Genomic DNA, 15738 nt, shown 5'->3' with positions numbered 1-15738 from the left:
AGCTGCCAAAGAGATGGCTATACATTCCGTATTATTTCACTGAATACAAATTCGAATTTTGGACTGCTCCTAATATGCTAGACCAATGATGGGGCTGATGGGACGGTCAGGGAATGATCATTGCGTGGATGCAGGCAGAAAGGTACCTTCTTCCACATCCTTTGGAAATGCCCACTCAAACAGAAGTACTGTGTGGCGTTGATCGAATGTCTGAGGGCGATGGGGTGTGAGGGCATCAGTATCAGCAAAACAACTTTTGGGGCAAGAATGAGAACACTAGGACACGCAGGATATGGATGACGGCAAGTCTGGCAGTGGCAAAGAGGAGCATCGCAAAAGCTTGTGGATCCAGTCCGGCACCAGATTTAAAGACATGATAACAAGATATGGACTGGTGTCTGATGGTAGAAGGGGCAGTCTATGAAAGTAGAGGTTGTCCCAGGAAGTGGTAGAAAATCTGGATGGGCTGGAATACCTATAGAGGCAATCTATGTACAAATAAAGATCAACAGAGAGGCGTGGGATCTGGGCACAGAGATAACGTAGTTGAAACGCACACTAAATGAGGGATACAAGGGGGGGGGAACGGGGGAGGTGGGAGATGGCAGTGCAATGTTCATTATGCAGACTGTAATTGTGTTTAAAGACTTAATAAAAAGATTTAATAAAAAATGATTATTACAAATTTGGAATCAACGCTGAAGACACGTTCTGGCATAAAAACCTACCCCAGGTTCCAATCCCCACCAATGTGTTCTTAACTGACAGCTTCATCGCTCTATACGTCTCAATCATCTCTATAAAATTAGCTTCCAAAAAGCCCGATATCTGCATAAAACAAAAAAATGCTGAATTTTTTTCTCATACCGGAATATGATATCCAGACAAGTTTTCCCTCTTCTGCTAGTACTAAAATCAACGCTAAACAAAACCCCTTGGCATTATACATTTTCAAACTAGATTTGGAGATAGCCACACCCATGCGCAATCTTTCAGGAACGTAAATGCAGGACATGGGGGACACTCCATAACCTGAAGAGCTGTTTAGTATGTGCCTCCACTGAACGTTGCACTCTGCAGCTTCATCTGTGAAATGGAACAGGATTGGTGCAGTTCTGATGGATACAGCGTGCAGTCCCGAAAGATATCGTTTGTAATTCCAGATCCTGAGTGGATAGAAGAAGATGGCTTGTTGCCTTATTTTTACTTTTTTGCACTTCTTCGACTCCATTCTGAAGGTGTCCTGGCTGCAGGTGTGCCAAGGGCCACTGGAGAGGATGCGCTTGTCTGCCTCAGAAGCAGGGGTACCAGTTGGGATTGTTTGTAGATGAGGCACCTGGTTATAAAGAAGGAGCAGACTGGTAAAGGTAGCCAGTGGAGTTCCATCAGAGTGGAGATGATACTACCATAAGTAATTAGGGGCTTGATGAGGAGTGCTGCTGCATGCAGGATATCCTTAAGGGGAGGACAATGTGGAGGCCTAGGAGGTCATGGAGTAGGATATTGCCGCCGTCTACACTCAAGAGTACGAGAAATTGAATGGCAGCTCTGAACTCTTTTGCGGGGAGTTGGAGACAGCTGGCATCAGGCAATCATACTACTTTTGAAGATGGGTTCCTTGCAAGTAAGATTGGTATCCAAGGTTAATCAAAGGTATATTGCATTTAGTGTAAGGTGGCGTCTGCAGGGGTGTGGAATTCCTATAGCCGATGCCCTGGACATATTGTTTGGGGTCAACGACAACAAGTTTCAGGCTTATTTTGTCCTTGGGACAATTAGGCCCAAACCCCTGCAGCACAAATCCTTTGGCTGCCAGTTTACAGGGAAGGGGAACTGTGCAGTTGAGGTAGTATTTGTGCTTCTGTTAAAGCTGTTCGAACTTGTATTTATGGTTCATTAATGCAAAGCCTTTACTATTAGGGTGAGCGCAGTAAATAAATGTTGTAAGCTCGGACTGAACTACTGACAATTGGTTCCTGTAAAAAAACATGTGTACACACGTTTGAAAAGTTTAACAATAAGAGGCTATGTACACCTCCCAGAATGCACTCTGATTAAATGCAAATATTTGCAGAAGCTTGAAAGCAAGATGAATGATTTTTTCCTTTCAAATAAAATGTTCTCTAAAAATGCAACTAGGAAAAAACTGTTTTGCTGAACTACTGTACATTTTTAGGTACCATTTCTCTGAAGTACCATTTAGTAAAATGTTGGGATGCATGCTAGTATTTCCCAAAAAAATTTAATGATGGAAAGTCACTGTAACCATTTTCAACAAGATTATAGGAAAAATTAATATAAACAAGCATTAGCAAAGCCAATAGCTCAGACATTGGTGTTCAGTCTTTTAGGTCTGTCAATATGTTTCTTGTTCTGGCATGGCTTTTGTAAAGGTTTACTGTTGTGGGAGCTGCTGGGCCCTCACAATTGTAACAAATATTCTCAAAAAGCAAAAATATTTTTTGGTCCCAACAAGGACAAATTGCCACAAATTCTCTACACTGATCAAAACTACTTTGTGTGCAGATATGCTCCGTATTAAACAGCAGATTGCGATCATACTAATGTAACATGGACTTGAAGATCGCAGAACTCGTCACCCACGAAGGTATCCAGGCGCTAAGTAGGAGTGGGTTCTGCAAGTAGGATCAGTCACAGTGAAGCCAAGAGAATGCGAGAGAGAGCTTTAATAAAACAAAAGGGCTTGGTTAATGCCAGACCTAATTAGTGGGGCAATTCTTAAAGAAAGTCACAAATGTACACCCATGGTATATATGTCTTTGTATTAGTGCAGATTTGCGTATTTCATGAATTCACACGAATTTACAGAAGTAGAAGACCAAAAATAATATCTAAGAATATTATTTCCTGAACTGTACTTTAGCACAAGCAAATCTGCAGGTGTAAATTTGCTCGTGCGAAACATGTTGAACGTTTACAAGTTCACTTTCTCTTAAACCACCTTTTTCCCCAACCTTGGAAGACATTTTACTTCTGACCCTTGTCAGAAGTAAACTTCCAACCTTTCTAAGTATAGGAAATGATTACAGAATAGCTGGGAAAACCTCTTAAAATATGCAAGTTAGTAGGTTTGCACTGACTCAAGAGGGTATTCCAACCTTGGAACTATTGCTTACCGCTACCTCCAGCCCCACTATGTAGATATGTGGAAAGATGGCAAAATAAGGAAGCTGCTAGTATTCTAGCCCTACTATAGTATTAGCTCTGGTATAATTAAAGAGAATATTATCAGAGCTCTTATATAATGAAATTGCTGGCATCATTTGTTGCCGCACTACATGGCACCAAAGTAAGTCTTTTTTTTTTTTTTTTTTAAACAGGAAATGTAGATTTATGAAGCAACCTGTCCTATGGACAAGTAGATATTTTATTAAATTCCACACCCCTGGGTCTGAATATGTCTAAGTTCATACAACTGAGCCAGTATTTGCACACTCACATTTGCTACCTCGAATGACATGCATATTGTGCAAACTAGCCTGCAACATTTCAAAAGTCATCAGTAATACAGACCACTGTACCAATCAACAATAGAAAAGGCACATTAAATACACCAAAGCCTACTTGAGCAAACCAGCCACATAGAATGGAGTCTGACACTGCCATCAGATAAAACGAGATAGTCTAGTGTGCCAATTCGCGAACAGTTGCCTGAAGAGTGAAACAGAACATTAGTGTGCCTATATTTGCTAGGCACAAAATTAGTGTGCTAATGAATACAAACCAACAAGCATTAACAAAGCCAACAGGACTGGCCTTGGCTCACAAGCAACTCTAATTACAGACATATACATAAAAAGGTAACCATATAAAAATGAACGAGTGGTCCAGAAGCTCAGGCTCACCCGCCCTTGATACTGTAGTACCAGACAGCTTTGCATATGTGATCAGGCAAAACACCTCACTCTCAGTACAAGACGGCCAACAGATGTAGCAGGCCGTCATTCTGCTGCATACTGTGTGGAAGAGTGGAATGAGAATGTGAATAGCATTTAGAGATCAATGGATGAAGAGGGGGTGCACAAAAACCACTGGTGTGTGGAAATATGTATTTTAGCATGAATGTTTGGGAAAACATACAGCTGGCGAGACCGCCAATATGGTCTCTATGCCAGACTTAAAAAAAAGGAAGTTATGTTTCCATAGCCATCAGGTCTGAGACACACAAACGTACCTGGTTTGCAATAAAAAGGGCTCCAAGCTATGGACAGAGATCTCGTATACATACAAATCATTATGAATCATGCAATAAAGCTGAATGTATGACAAACACTACACAGGACCCTCTCAAGAAGGATGAGAACAGGGCTGAAAATCTACTTTCATGTCAATCTTCACAACTGCTACCAACAAAAGCCACTGACAGCACCAACAGATTGACAGCAGTGTTGTTGTTTTACACTTGGGTGCTAGAGGCTTGGCACGGAGATACTTAAAAATACGGGTAGTAAATGTTTTCTGCAGTTTCTTGAATGAAGAAAAATGTGTATGAAAGAAGATTACACCTCATAAGTTTATAAAGTCAGAGACTTCTGATGAGAGTTGTTCCAGGCATAGAATAGTCAATTGGGAGGGTTTGGTATAGACGAGGTACTGAGCCAACTTGACATACAATGTTTGGTTATTCCAATAAAAGCTGTCAAACAGAGGAATTCTTGTGTACTAAGTGATTAGTAATAGCGGCCATCTCGGTCTGTGCCACAGTGTGCCTACACATTAATTTGCCCATACAAACACCGCAAATGATAGAATCGGTGCATCTTCACACAGTTGCACCAGAGACCGCACTAGCCACCGAGTTGCATAAGAACATCTAAGCTACAGAATTAAAGCCGAACCCACACCACAACCCAGTGCTTCACTAGCACCCGCACATCGGTCCTTCAGAACACCCTCAAAGTCCCTTCGAACTAAAGGCATTCCCTCCTTAACTGACCCATGCTTGCACGCATTATCCATACAATGGATGGGGTTCATGAAGCAAACAGCAAATCATCAAGGGTCCTTCCTCAGCCTCAGTGCCCCCATAGCACCCCATCATCTATCACATTGGTAATTTCACTCTGGCTGCAGTTTAAGAACTGCTTTTGTGTTACTTTTACTCTGACATCCACGTGTAGTGGCAGAGGCGCTCCAGTAACAATATCTACTCTGCCATTCTGCTCCTCAGCCGAGCTTCTGCACTCTCAGCCACGCAGTCCCCCTGAGGGAGCAGTGCATTTAGTGAGCAAGAGTTAAAGGTCACTCTGTGCGAATGACACAAATGTAGACACGAGCATCACATCCAACTGCTGTGGGCTCGGAGGGTGGTGCTTAACAGCGGCTGGCACCAAGCTTCATGCAAAGCAGGGGAGACAGCCTAGTTTCTGCAGTCTGACAGCAAAATCAATAAGGCTCGAAGCAAAACACGAATTACTAGCATATTTGTAGGGATATTAAACAGACAATACGAATGTTACTCCGAATTATAATCAAAACACAAGCAGCCATTCGCATTAAGTTCAATCAGTAAAAGGGGGCAAGAGTCTCCAAAACGTAAGCCAGGATAGCGTCTCTTCGAGGGAGCTTAGCTTAAGGGAAGATCAGCCCATTCACAAGATTTCATAAATAAAAGGAACCAAGTGAGCAGCTAGTCCATGCCCATGACAGGAGGATCAGCCAACCAAGGAAGATGAACCCCAGGGAAACACCACCCTACACACGTTTCATCGGTGGAGCTACAGGTGTTAAACCAAGTACAGAAGCAGCACCCGCACAGGTAGCCAATTCCCGAATATGCAAGGTGACCGACAAAACCTAACACAGTAGCCCGCAGCCTGTCGGTATGGTTGCATTCTCATCTAAATAAGGTTGGTAAACACTCAAGTAATGAGTTAGCTTAAAGAACAGGTCCATGAGGCAAATTAACAGTCATTTGAACTGGGAGTAAAAATTAAACAAGGCCCTTAACAGACCTCTGACTCAGTAGTAGTAGTAGGCATAAACAGTGACAGACCGGTGGATAGGTGTTCCAATGCATTACACTTAACAAATAAAACAGGCGACCCTTTTCACTTTAACAATGGCGGGAACAGTATGACATCATTTTACCATAATGTGTGCACTTGTCTCTACTTCCCACACATCACAAACGAGTTAAAAATGTCTACGTGAAGATTTTTATCAGCAAAAAACATACAAACTGCTTTCCTTATCTGTGTTAGAAAGTTACTTTCCCGTCATGCGCATTTTTCATTTCACCGTGGTACTATCGGCACTGACAAGATGGCTCATGAATTCGATCATCACTACGCGCCACTCTCCTATTTACTAATACCAAAAGGCTGACCGCCCTTCTCAGGTAACCACTTGGGGAGGGGGGGCGGCAAAAGCGGTATATCAGTGGGCAGTGAAGGGACCCGAGAGTTCTCTAGCTTTTGCTTCCAGACTAGAAAGGCCTTCTTTTACAACTCAAGCTGCTCCTCCTGGCTCCGCATAGCAACGGTTGCTAGACAAACACCCACGCTCCAACCTCCCTTCACACCTGAACTGGCGAGTTGAGAATTCCAGTAAGGATGCGCCTCGGTCGTCTTTGCAAATCCTGCGGTGTTGGTTTTCAAAACAGTGAAAGGGAAGAGCCGGGCATTTTGGATCACTGCGGATCCAGAAAACGGCACAAGAGCCGAGCCATGTGTTGCTAGTAACCCACAGGCACATCTGTGTGCCAGACCCAGTGTATGCCTTTCGCACAGTGACGATTTACCGAATAAACTTCACAGTTTGGCAGCAATAGTTTACTTTGTGTCATCTGTTTGATATTCACGACTCCAGAAGAAGGCAGGTTCCGGGTTCTGTCTGGCCACATCCTGGCTTAAGGTTTTGAAAGTACTATGAACTCAGGAAGGCAAAAAAAATAGCACAATCTTCGCTCAAATGTATAACGCCACAATCTGACTTTTAGAGATGGCGAAACAAAAATGTAAAAACGTATTTCTCCTTTGTGAAAGCTATAACCAGCCTGTCAGCCACGGAGGCTGTTCGCACTGAGTGCGTGACACCCATGAGCCAATGTTCAGCTCCTGCTCCCAGATCTATATTACGCACCTTGCTGTGGAAAGTCTCTGTCACACCAAACCTACTCAGTGTTTAACGTTAGCACCACGTGGGCCAAAGAAGGGACACGAAAGGGCTATACGGTTACATTTATAGGAAAAACACGTTTACAAGGGTCTGTAGCAAGCCTGTCACATTTGAGACAGGAGTACGAAACAGTTTTCTTTATACGGGGCTGGAACTCCGATATTAAGGTTCAACTACCTTCAAATGTTTAAGTAACTCTCCTGAAATAGTTTTAGCTCTTTTTGTTTAGTTACTGATTAAGAGGGGACCCGTTCACTCAATAGTCATGTAAGCTCGGCTTCCACCCCAACATGAAAATGTGCAGACCCCACAAAAAGGACCAGCGCTGACTGTCGAGATAGGGCTGACCGGCCCGTGCTACGAAGCCCCAGCTCTCGTGCAAATCTTCATTCACTGGCAACCCAAACCAGATCGCCCAATCACATGCTCAGCACATGACCCCGTACATGACCTTCAGGCAAGAGCCGACTGTCTCGTCCAGCTGTCACGGGCTATGGGAAACTGTTTCGCCTCCCTCTGGGAGGCCCCATCTGTCTCATGTCTGCTTCTGGGTTTGTTTCCAGAGGCCATATCCAACCCATCCCCCTTCCTATGAGCAGGAGGGGGAGGCTCATTCCAACTTTTGCAAAATGTAAAACAGCTGCATCCCATTATCGGGCGTCACAGCCTTGTGAGCTGCGTGCCTGAGGCAGCGAAAGAGAAAAGGGGAAGCGAAGCACAGTGAAAGCGATCTCACCATCTACCCAGTCCCGCTCCGACAACACTCCCCATCTAGACCCATCAGCATCACCAACTCAAGCGCCCCTCCCTAATAGAACCAACCGATCAAGGCTTACTTCAACATCTACATACCACACATCACCTGGACATGCTCACTATATCAAAACCAACTACCTCCAGCCTTTCTCTACTAGTCAGCACACCAAACCACCACAAATCCAAGTGTTTCTTTCCTTGGGCTCTCTCCCTCCTCTCGATTCTACCACTTACTGAAGATCCTCTCTACCTTCATGCAATCACAAGTCAATGAGAACAAAACTCCAAGAACTGGAGAGGGTCTAAAGTCACTATTCTCCCGTATTGAATTGCCTACTTCATGAGATGGGGGACTTGACCAGAGGACAAGGACCCACGTCCTCTAAAAAGAGTATACAATATAAATAGAAGGTGAAGTCCCACTCACGAGGTTCTTGAATTTGCAAAGGTAAAAAAATTATTTCATTGTTGTACAGGTGTTGTAGTTCCAAATATTCAAAGAGTCACTTATTTATAAAACAAAATGCAGAATCCAAGGTCCAAAAGTGATGACAAGAGAAAAAGAGAGGATCAGCCAACATGTGTTTCGCCCCCTCTGGCTATATATAAGCCGGGGCTTTCTCAAGGCACGAGAAGTAAGGCAAACATATATGGGATGAAAACTGAAATAGTAATTTTCTTATTTAGAGTGCACAGAATCAAAACGGTGTACAAATACGGCCAAAAACAAAGAAAACAGGACCATTTTGTTTTATAAATAAGTGACTCTTTGAATATTTGGAACTACAACGCCTGTACAACAATGAAATACATTTTTTACCTTTACAAATTCAAGAACCTCTTGAGTGGGACTTCACCTTCTATTTATATTGTATGCAATCACAAGTCGTCTTTTAGCCTTCACCAAACTCAGCTCATCATGGATACAACACCGCTCTTGTATCAGCCCCCACGGCATGTCACCAGTATAACCGTATCCACTCCACACTCTTCTGGCTCACTACGCCAGTAATGAACCACCAGTGATTAGTTGCACTGCACATTCAACCTATCCAGCCACCCTTAACCTAAACAACCTATCACCACCAATCCTCTCCTTATGAAATCCTCTTCTTCCTACTCTTTAACCATTCCTCTACACCAGGTCTGCCCTCTGCCCACCACAAACTCCTCACTGGTTGGTCCGCTAGCCTGCCTTTTCCCTGGTTTTGCATTAATTCTGAAAGGATTCTTCAATCTCTCATCATACAACCACTAATTCACCTACGCCCGCTGACATGACATTACCGATCTTAAATTCCTCATCTTCTTACTTCCCTGTCAAGCCTTTGGACAACAATGAATGCTGTGGCCATAACTTACCCACCACCATCAGTGTGAACTCAAATCCTCGCTTTACTGACTTCCGGTACACCTGGTTGGGAAGGTTGGCAAAGCCCACATATCCATCCAGATTTCGCTGCTGTTGAGAGAAGAGAGACTATGTTAAAGGCAATCCATTTACCAATAGGTCCTGTGTGCGCAGTTAGACCTACAGCGCCTACCCATCTCTGCAGTCACCTATACAACATGAAACTACGCCTCTCGCTTAGAAGGTTCATTAGCTCAGAGCCACTTTTTTTTTGGGGGGGGAGGGGAAGGGGTAGAGAGGAGAAACCGACAGTGGGAAGAAGAGAGAGAGAGAGAGAGAGAAAGAAAAAGAAAGGGAGATAGGGATAGAGAGGGGAAGGGAGACCTTAATGTACTCAAAAATATTACAATGCGGATTCTGATCATGACTTGATGAAAACATTGGTCTTAAGACACTTAAAACTTAACAGCTGAGGTATAGAGGAGTCGGAAAAAATGAAGGGCAAAGGCTGACAATTTTGAACAAATATCTCAAAGCCCTTTCAGGTAAGCAAAGATGCACACATATATTTTACTTCTCTTAGAACATAGGCCCATTTAGGGTGTAGTGTTCAAGATAAGACCGCAAAGAGGTCCCTCACTGGACATTCCAAACTTCCATTATGTGGTTTCCTTTCTATTTATTCCTCAGTGGCTGAGCCCCTCTCAAACCACTAATCTGTTGTTAAAACTACCAATCTCAATAATGTTGTAATTGTATTTATATAGTGCTTACTAACACTGACAAGGCACAGACGCTCTTTTTGGCAAGCAGCACTCTACTCCGGAACCCAAAATAACTAGTAGTGGATTATTATAGGGAAACATGAGTTAATTTGAGTGGTAGACATTTGAGTCTGTTGGTTGCATTGAACAGGATAATGGAGGGATAGAAGAGGGAAGTTTTTAGAAAGTAGTATTTGGAAGATCATAGCAGTAAGATGAGGTTTGGTAGGAGTAAAAATGAGAGCTGGAAAGAGTCTGAAGAAAGGAATTAGGGAGATCCTAGTAGTAAAATGTGGTTTGAGGAGTCAAAAGAGGGCTACATGAGGGAAGAATTTAGAGAGGGTTGTTTGGGAAATAACAATAGTAAATAGAGGACTGGGGTGAGCCAGGAGGGAATTGTCTAGGAAACATTGTTCTGGAGATGATATTGGTAGAATGAGGTTTGGGATGAGTCAGAGAGCGGATGTAGAGGATATATTGAGAGGTATAGGATGAGGCACCGTAGTGCATTGGAGAAAAAGTTTTTTTCTTCTCTTTTTCCAGTAGGAGTAAAGTAATAATATATAAATGCCAGACTACATAGGAGGGGTATACACGTACAAGGAAGATAGAACATTGAGATTTAAAGTTGTATTGTATAAACTCAGACTTTTACGTTTTGCTGTACTTCAAGCTAATGTGTATTTTTGTAACATTTTTTAACAGTAGATTTCCCTCAATATTTTAATAATGAAGTGCTTGTAGATAAAATAGTTATGATACTATTTACATATTGTGATATATAAATAAAAACAGAGACCCATAAGTATCTAATCAGGCAACCTATATAAAAACTATGCAATGACCTATAAACATGTTAAGCATAGAGTAATATATTGCTAAGTAATACATGCATGTGTTGTGTTAGGCAGGCCTAGAGGATATCTATACATTTTACAAAAGCATAGTTATTATACATAGTTGTCCAAAGAAACATATCTGGATGCATACATATAATCAAAATTATAAACATTTACATAGGCAGGGATAAGATACATTAGTGTTTGAGCATGGTGGTTATGTAGGAAAGAGTCAACACTGAGAGGTTTCCTGAAGATAAAATAGTTATCTGTGGATCTTGAATTCCATAGTTTGGCTGCTTGAACAATGAAAGATGTACCACAAATGGTATTTTTAGGTCAAGCGTTAGCATTCGGCCTGATGTATACTAAAGTATACAATAGAGTGAGGTCCAGCGTTTTGATTTGTTAGTTGCAGTGTCCTTCAAAAATCCTTGCTTGCTAGTGGTCAGATCTCTCGCTCTTTGTCCTGCCTTTTTTCACTTTGGGAGCAGCACAAAGTACTGAGTAATTATGCTATGTCCTGTTTATCTCTTTGAAGGGGGCTTTTTCTTTCAGTATTGGCCTGTTTGCCTTGCACTGTAGGTGTGTGTTCAGTCCCTCCTCCCCACCAGCTCCCTCTGTAAACATAAACCAACATCAGAGGGTGGGCTTTTCCAGGGCCAGCTCGCTCTCTTCCTCTTGTTATTTTCAGTCTGTGTGGCAATAAAAGTCCAGTCAGTAATTTACAACGCTATGAGCTCTAACTCAAGCAAACACAAGACTATTGCATTCCAAATGCTTGTTCTTGTATGGTGCGGTTTAGAGGCAAGATGCTAATCTTGAGCAGCGGTTCCTTTGTTAAATGTATTTGGGGATTTTATTCCAGATGACAAGCGGTCCTCTTCCATGTATTGCTTTGTGTGTGATACAAAGCAGCTTGAAGGTGGATTTCCTGGCAACCAATGTAGGGCTGGCTCTCAAGGCAGGGGAGATGTGGGCTTGTTGCTTTACATGGAGGAATAGTCTGGCAGCAGTGTTCTGAATCCGTTGTAGTCTTTTCGTATTTAATAGAGAGGATCCGTGGTTGAGGCCACTGTCATAATCAAGTTTAGACAGTACAAGCGAGATAGTAGACTGGGGGAAGATGCATCAGTGTTTACATGGTGATGAAGCTTGATCTTGCTAATTTGTCCAATTGGACATTCATTGTTAACTTGGAGTCCATGGTAATTCCAAGGTTGCTTAGTTCCTTAGATACTTTAGGAGGTGGTCCCAGATCATCAGGCCAGGTGCTGAATGAGTCACTATCATTCCAAATCACTACACATATTTTCGATTTGGAAGCAATCAATTTGAGATGGCTCTATGTCATCCAATGATCAAACGGCTCTGAGGCAACTGTAGATTTTTGAGTTTCCAATGTCTTAGTCCCTTTCCAATTTATGGAGCATTTGTGTGTCATCTGCACAGCTGTAGCATGTGAGCTGAAATTCATAGATCTTTGCGGTAATGACTTCATGTAGCTGTTGAAGAGAATGTGTGAGATGATAGAGCCTTGTAGGACCCCTGCTTTTGTGAAGTACGGTTTGGATGAGAAAGAGGGAGTATGGATGACATATGTTCTGTTTTGAAGTTAGGATGTGATCCAGTCACGAGCAGGCACCTCTATGCTGGCTTTGTAGAATCTTTGTATTAGGGTGTCATAGTCAACTGTGTCAAAGACAGCTGAGTAGTCCAAGAGAAGTAGTGTGGTAACCCAGTTCCAGTCTGTGTTTGTAAGGTCATCCTAGATGGCAATGAGGGTAGATTCTGTGGCTCTGCCTGGGCAGAATCCAGTTTGGTAGTCTGAAAGTATGGAGTTATGTTCAATGAATTGTGCAATCTGGGGAAATGCTGCTCTTTTGCCCAGGAAAAGTCCTTTTGTAATTGGTCTGTAGTTTTTGGGGTCATGCAGATCCAGGCTTGTTTTCTTTAATAATGGGAGTATGTATCCTTTTTTTGGTCTTTCAGATGATTCCTGTTTAGTTAAAGAATTACTAATGATTCTTCTTACTGGTGTGACAGCAGAGGTAATTAGAAGAATGATCTTGAAGATTTTGTGGTGGGCAAGGGTCAGAGGGGCATCCAGGAGGACTGCTTGCTTTGACCAGATCCATAAATTCATTTTGTGATAACTGTTTGAAGGAATGTAGAAGCTGGGTTAGCCTACTCTTGGAGGGGAATTTTGGAAACGGGATGTGCTGTTGGTTTTTCTTTGTTTTAAATAGGAGTCCAACATGTCTGCTTTGGTTGTGTAACGATTTGCCAGTTTGTCCTTGAACTCTTGAGTAATGGGACTTCCGTACAGTTAGGTTTATGAAATTCGGTGAGAATTTTGATAAAATCCTTCATTTTTACATTTTGAATTCTGTCTGAAGAGTACCTTTTTTAGATTTCTGACTGTTAATTTGTATATTCTGTTAAGTTTGCATAAGTGAAGTTCGTCTTGATTGCTGTTTGTTTTGAGCCCTCTAATTTGTTTCCCCCTCCCCCTTTTTTTTAGCTCTGTATTTCTCTAAGGTGCTTGTTTTCTTTGTCCTTTTTTTTGTTCTTAGTGATATATATCTCAAAAACGTTCTGCAGCCGCTCAAAGTTTTACAACAGAATATACTGTATTCTAGATCTGTGCTGGATGTTAGTTGTGTTTCCAAGTATTCAGAGTTGAGTTTGTACTAAGGTCGATAGGTGGATGTAAGTAAAACTGTCTTGGGTGTGTTCATTTGTGTGGTGTTTTATGTTGGAAAACGACCAAATAGTGGTCTGACCATGGGACTGGAGTAATCGTTTGAAAGGTAACTTGTTCTGGATTTGCAATAATGACATCTAGGTTGTGTTCAGCAATGTGGGTGGGTTTTGGTACGATCTGATGTAGGTTCAGTGTGACTAGGCTTGTGATGATAGTTTTTGGATGGGTCATATTGGGTTTGTCAAACCAAATGTTTTGGTCACCAAGAATGCATAGGTTGGAGTGTAGTGTTATAAGGTTTGACAGTGTCTAGAAACATGTCTGGGAATGTAGCATTGCTAGGTGGTGGTCTGTAAAGGATGAGGAAGTTACAAGTGGAAGAAGAAAATACACCCCATTACTGTTTTTCTACTACAAACCTGCAGGCTGGTAGTGGCAACTGGTTTCCTGAGCTCACAGCCCAGAAAATAAAGCACTAGGTTGGGTGGGTTAAATTCCAAAGAAGAGATGAGGAGGCTCAGGATGTTGATTCTGGTTTCACGTCAGATATGTGAAATCTTCTTCTTTAAATTAAGTTCTTCCTCTTGTAAGCACCAAATGGGATTCTAACCTTAGATCTGCATGTTACATAGACATGTCTGCATGCAGTACATTAACAAAGCACGCATTGTCAAAGCCAGTCGGTCTTGCTTAGCTGATGTTTGTAAACTGCAGCGCAACAATTAGCAAACCCAATATAGTCAGGTAGCCATTCTGAATTGGCATTTTGTTAGTCTGGTTGTCCCTGTGACTGAAAGAATGGTGGGAGCAACAGTCAAGTTGACAACCAACTGGAGATTCCTAAGTTAGTCAAGACTGCATACAGAAGGAAATGTTAAACATCTAAGTCATCGACCTAGATATTTATGTGAGAGTGCAAAACACTGCAACCTTGCCATTGATCAAGACAGTGATGATGTAGAAAACAAAGATAGGCCTGTGGTATCTGATGTAGGAGACTCCTCACCGATGGATACGCTTTCTATTTGGCTATGCCAAGAACAAGTTATCATCCAACTCTGCAACAGAGTGAGTAGGAAAACCAGAAGTACATGAAATTTGAGACACAAACCTAAAAAGAAACTCTGGATAGGTTGGGAGAATTAAAGTGAACAGCCTGTCAACAGAGAGAGGGAGAACTGCATTAAGATTTAGTAGGTTAACAAGTAGTCTTGATTTTCCAAATTTAAGTGTATGCACCCAAGATGGAAAACAGAACCAACCACTTTCACTAAGATCTTATTTACAAACTTTTTAAGGTTTAAAGCATTGCCAGGATAGTCAATTGAAGAAGGGTAATTCTAGTTTAATTGGATGCCAGGGGATCCCATGGTCAGTATTCTTTCGAACCAATCATGAGAGGACTTTTTAGTTGCATACCAGTTGGAGCTGCTCCATTTTCTGCAGTTTTCTTCAACACAGGTGGTTAGTTTCAACCCAGAGGAGTTGATGTCACTTATTTCACACTTTGGGAGCCTGCTATCTCAGAAAGCTGCACAAAGGTTTAGCCACTGGAAACCTATGTTGCATTAGCTTGAAAACACCTATCAAAAATACCTGGCTGGACTATACTGAGTGGTCAATTTGTGTAAGCATCCCCAGGTTGTGAACTGCAATCTTTTCAAGAAGATGCTACACAAGTTGTTGTCATCACACACAAGATTTGTACTGTAGTACACAATTTAGCACTACCAAAACATGCCCTGGATCTGGCAACACCAATCATCACTCTGGCCAAGGAACACTCAAACGGACCTCAGACTGAATGGGAAATTATCACAGAGCAAAGTTCCACATGTTTACCTAAAAACAATAGTACAAAGAAATTAAATGATGAAACACTTTGACTTTGTCCGGTAGGCATTGTGCATGGTGTACAGGATTTTTCATTTAATATCTACGTCTGTGGAATGATTTAAATCTCAGTTTCACATGTCCTTGTGTCCTAAGATTGACACATTCTGGCAGGCAGATTCTGTGCCCCCTGTAAACTGTCTATAAGGTTCTTGTGATAGAACTTTTCAGTAATAAAGGGGTGACATAACCAACGTCTGAATCAGCTTCACTTGGAGTTGGGACTGAAGGACAAGGAGGATGTTCCGCTGCATGGAAACCTGGAACTTGACACTTTTTACCACTGCA

At 42.1% G+C, this 15738-nt stretch overlaps 1 protein-coding gene across 1 annotated transcript in view; it reads right to left on the bottom strand.

Moving 5' to 3' along the window:
- LOC138268006 (septin-7-like) overlaps nucleotides 1-15738 on the bottom strand; it is a 159480-nt gene that overhangs the window by 120734 nt on the left and 23008 nt on the right. The window contains exon 2 of the mRNA XM_069217313.1: nucleotides 9259-9358. Coding sequence (XP_069073414.1) covers nucleotides 9259-9358 — 100 coding nt within the window. The remainder of the gene's footprint in view (nucleotides 1-9258; nucleotides 9359-15738) is intronic.

Source organism: Pleurodeles waltl, chromosome 12, assembly GCF_031143425.1.
Source record: "Pleurodeles waltl isolate 20211129_DDA chromosome 12, aPleWal1.hap1.20221129, whole genome shotgun sequence".
In the NCBI taxonomy this organism is placed as follows: domain Eukaryota; kingdom Metazoa; phylum Chordata; class Amphibia; order Caudata; family Salamandridae; genus Pleurodeles; species Pleurodeles waltl.
Note: the sequence above shows the minus strand (reverse complement) of the source record. Positions and strands in the feature narration are given on the sequence as shown.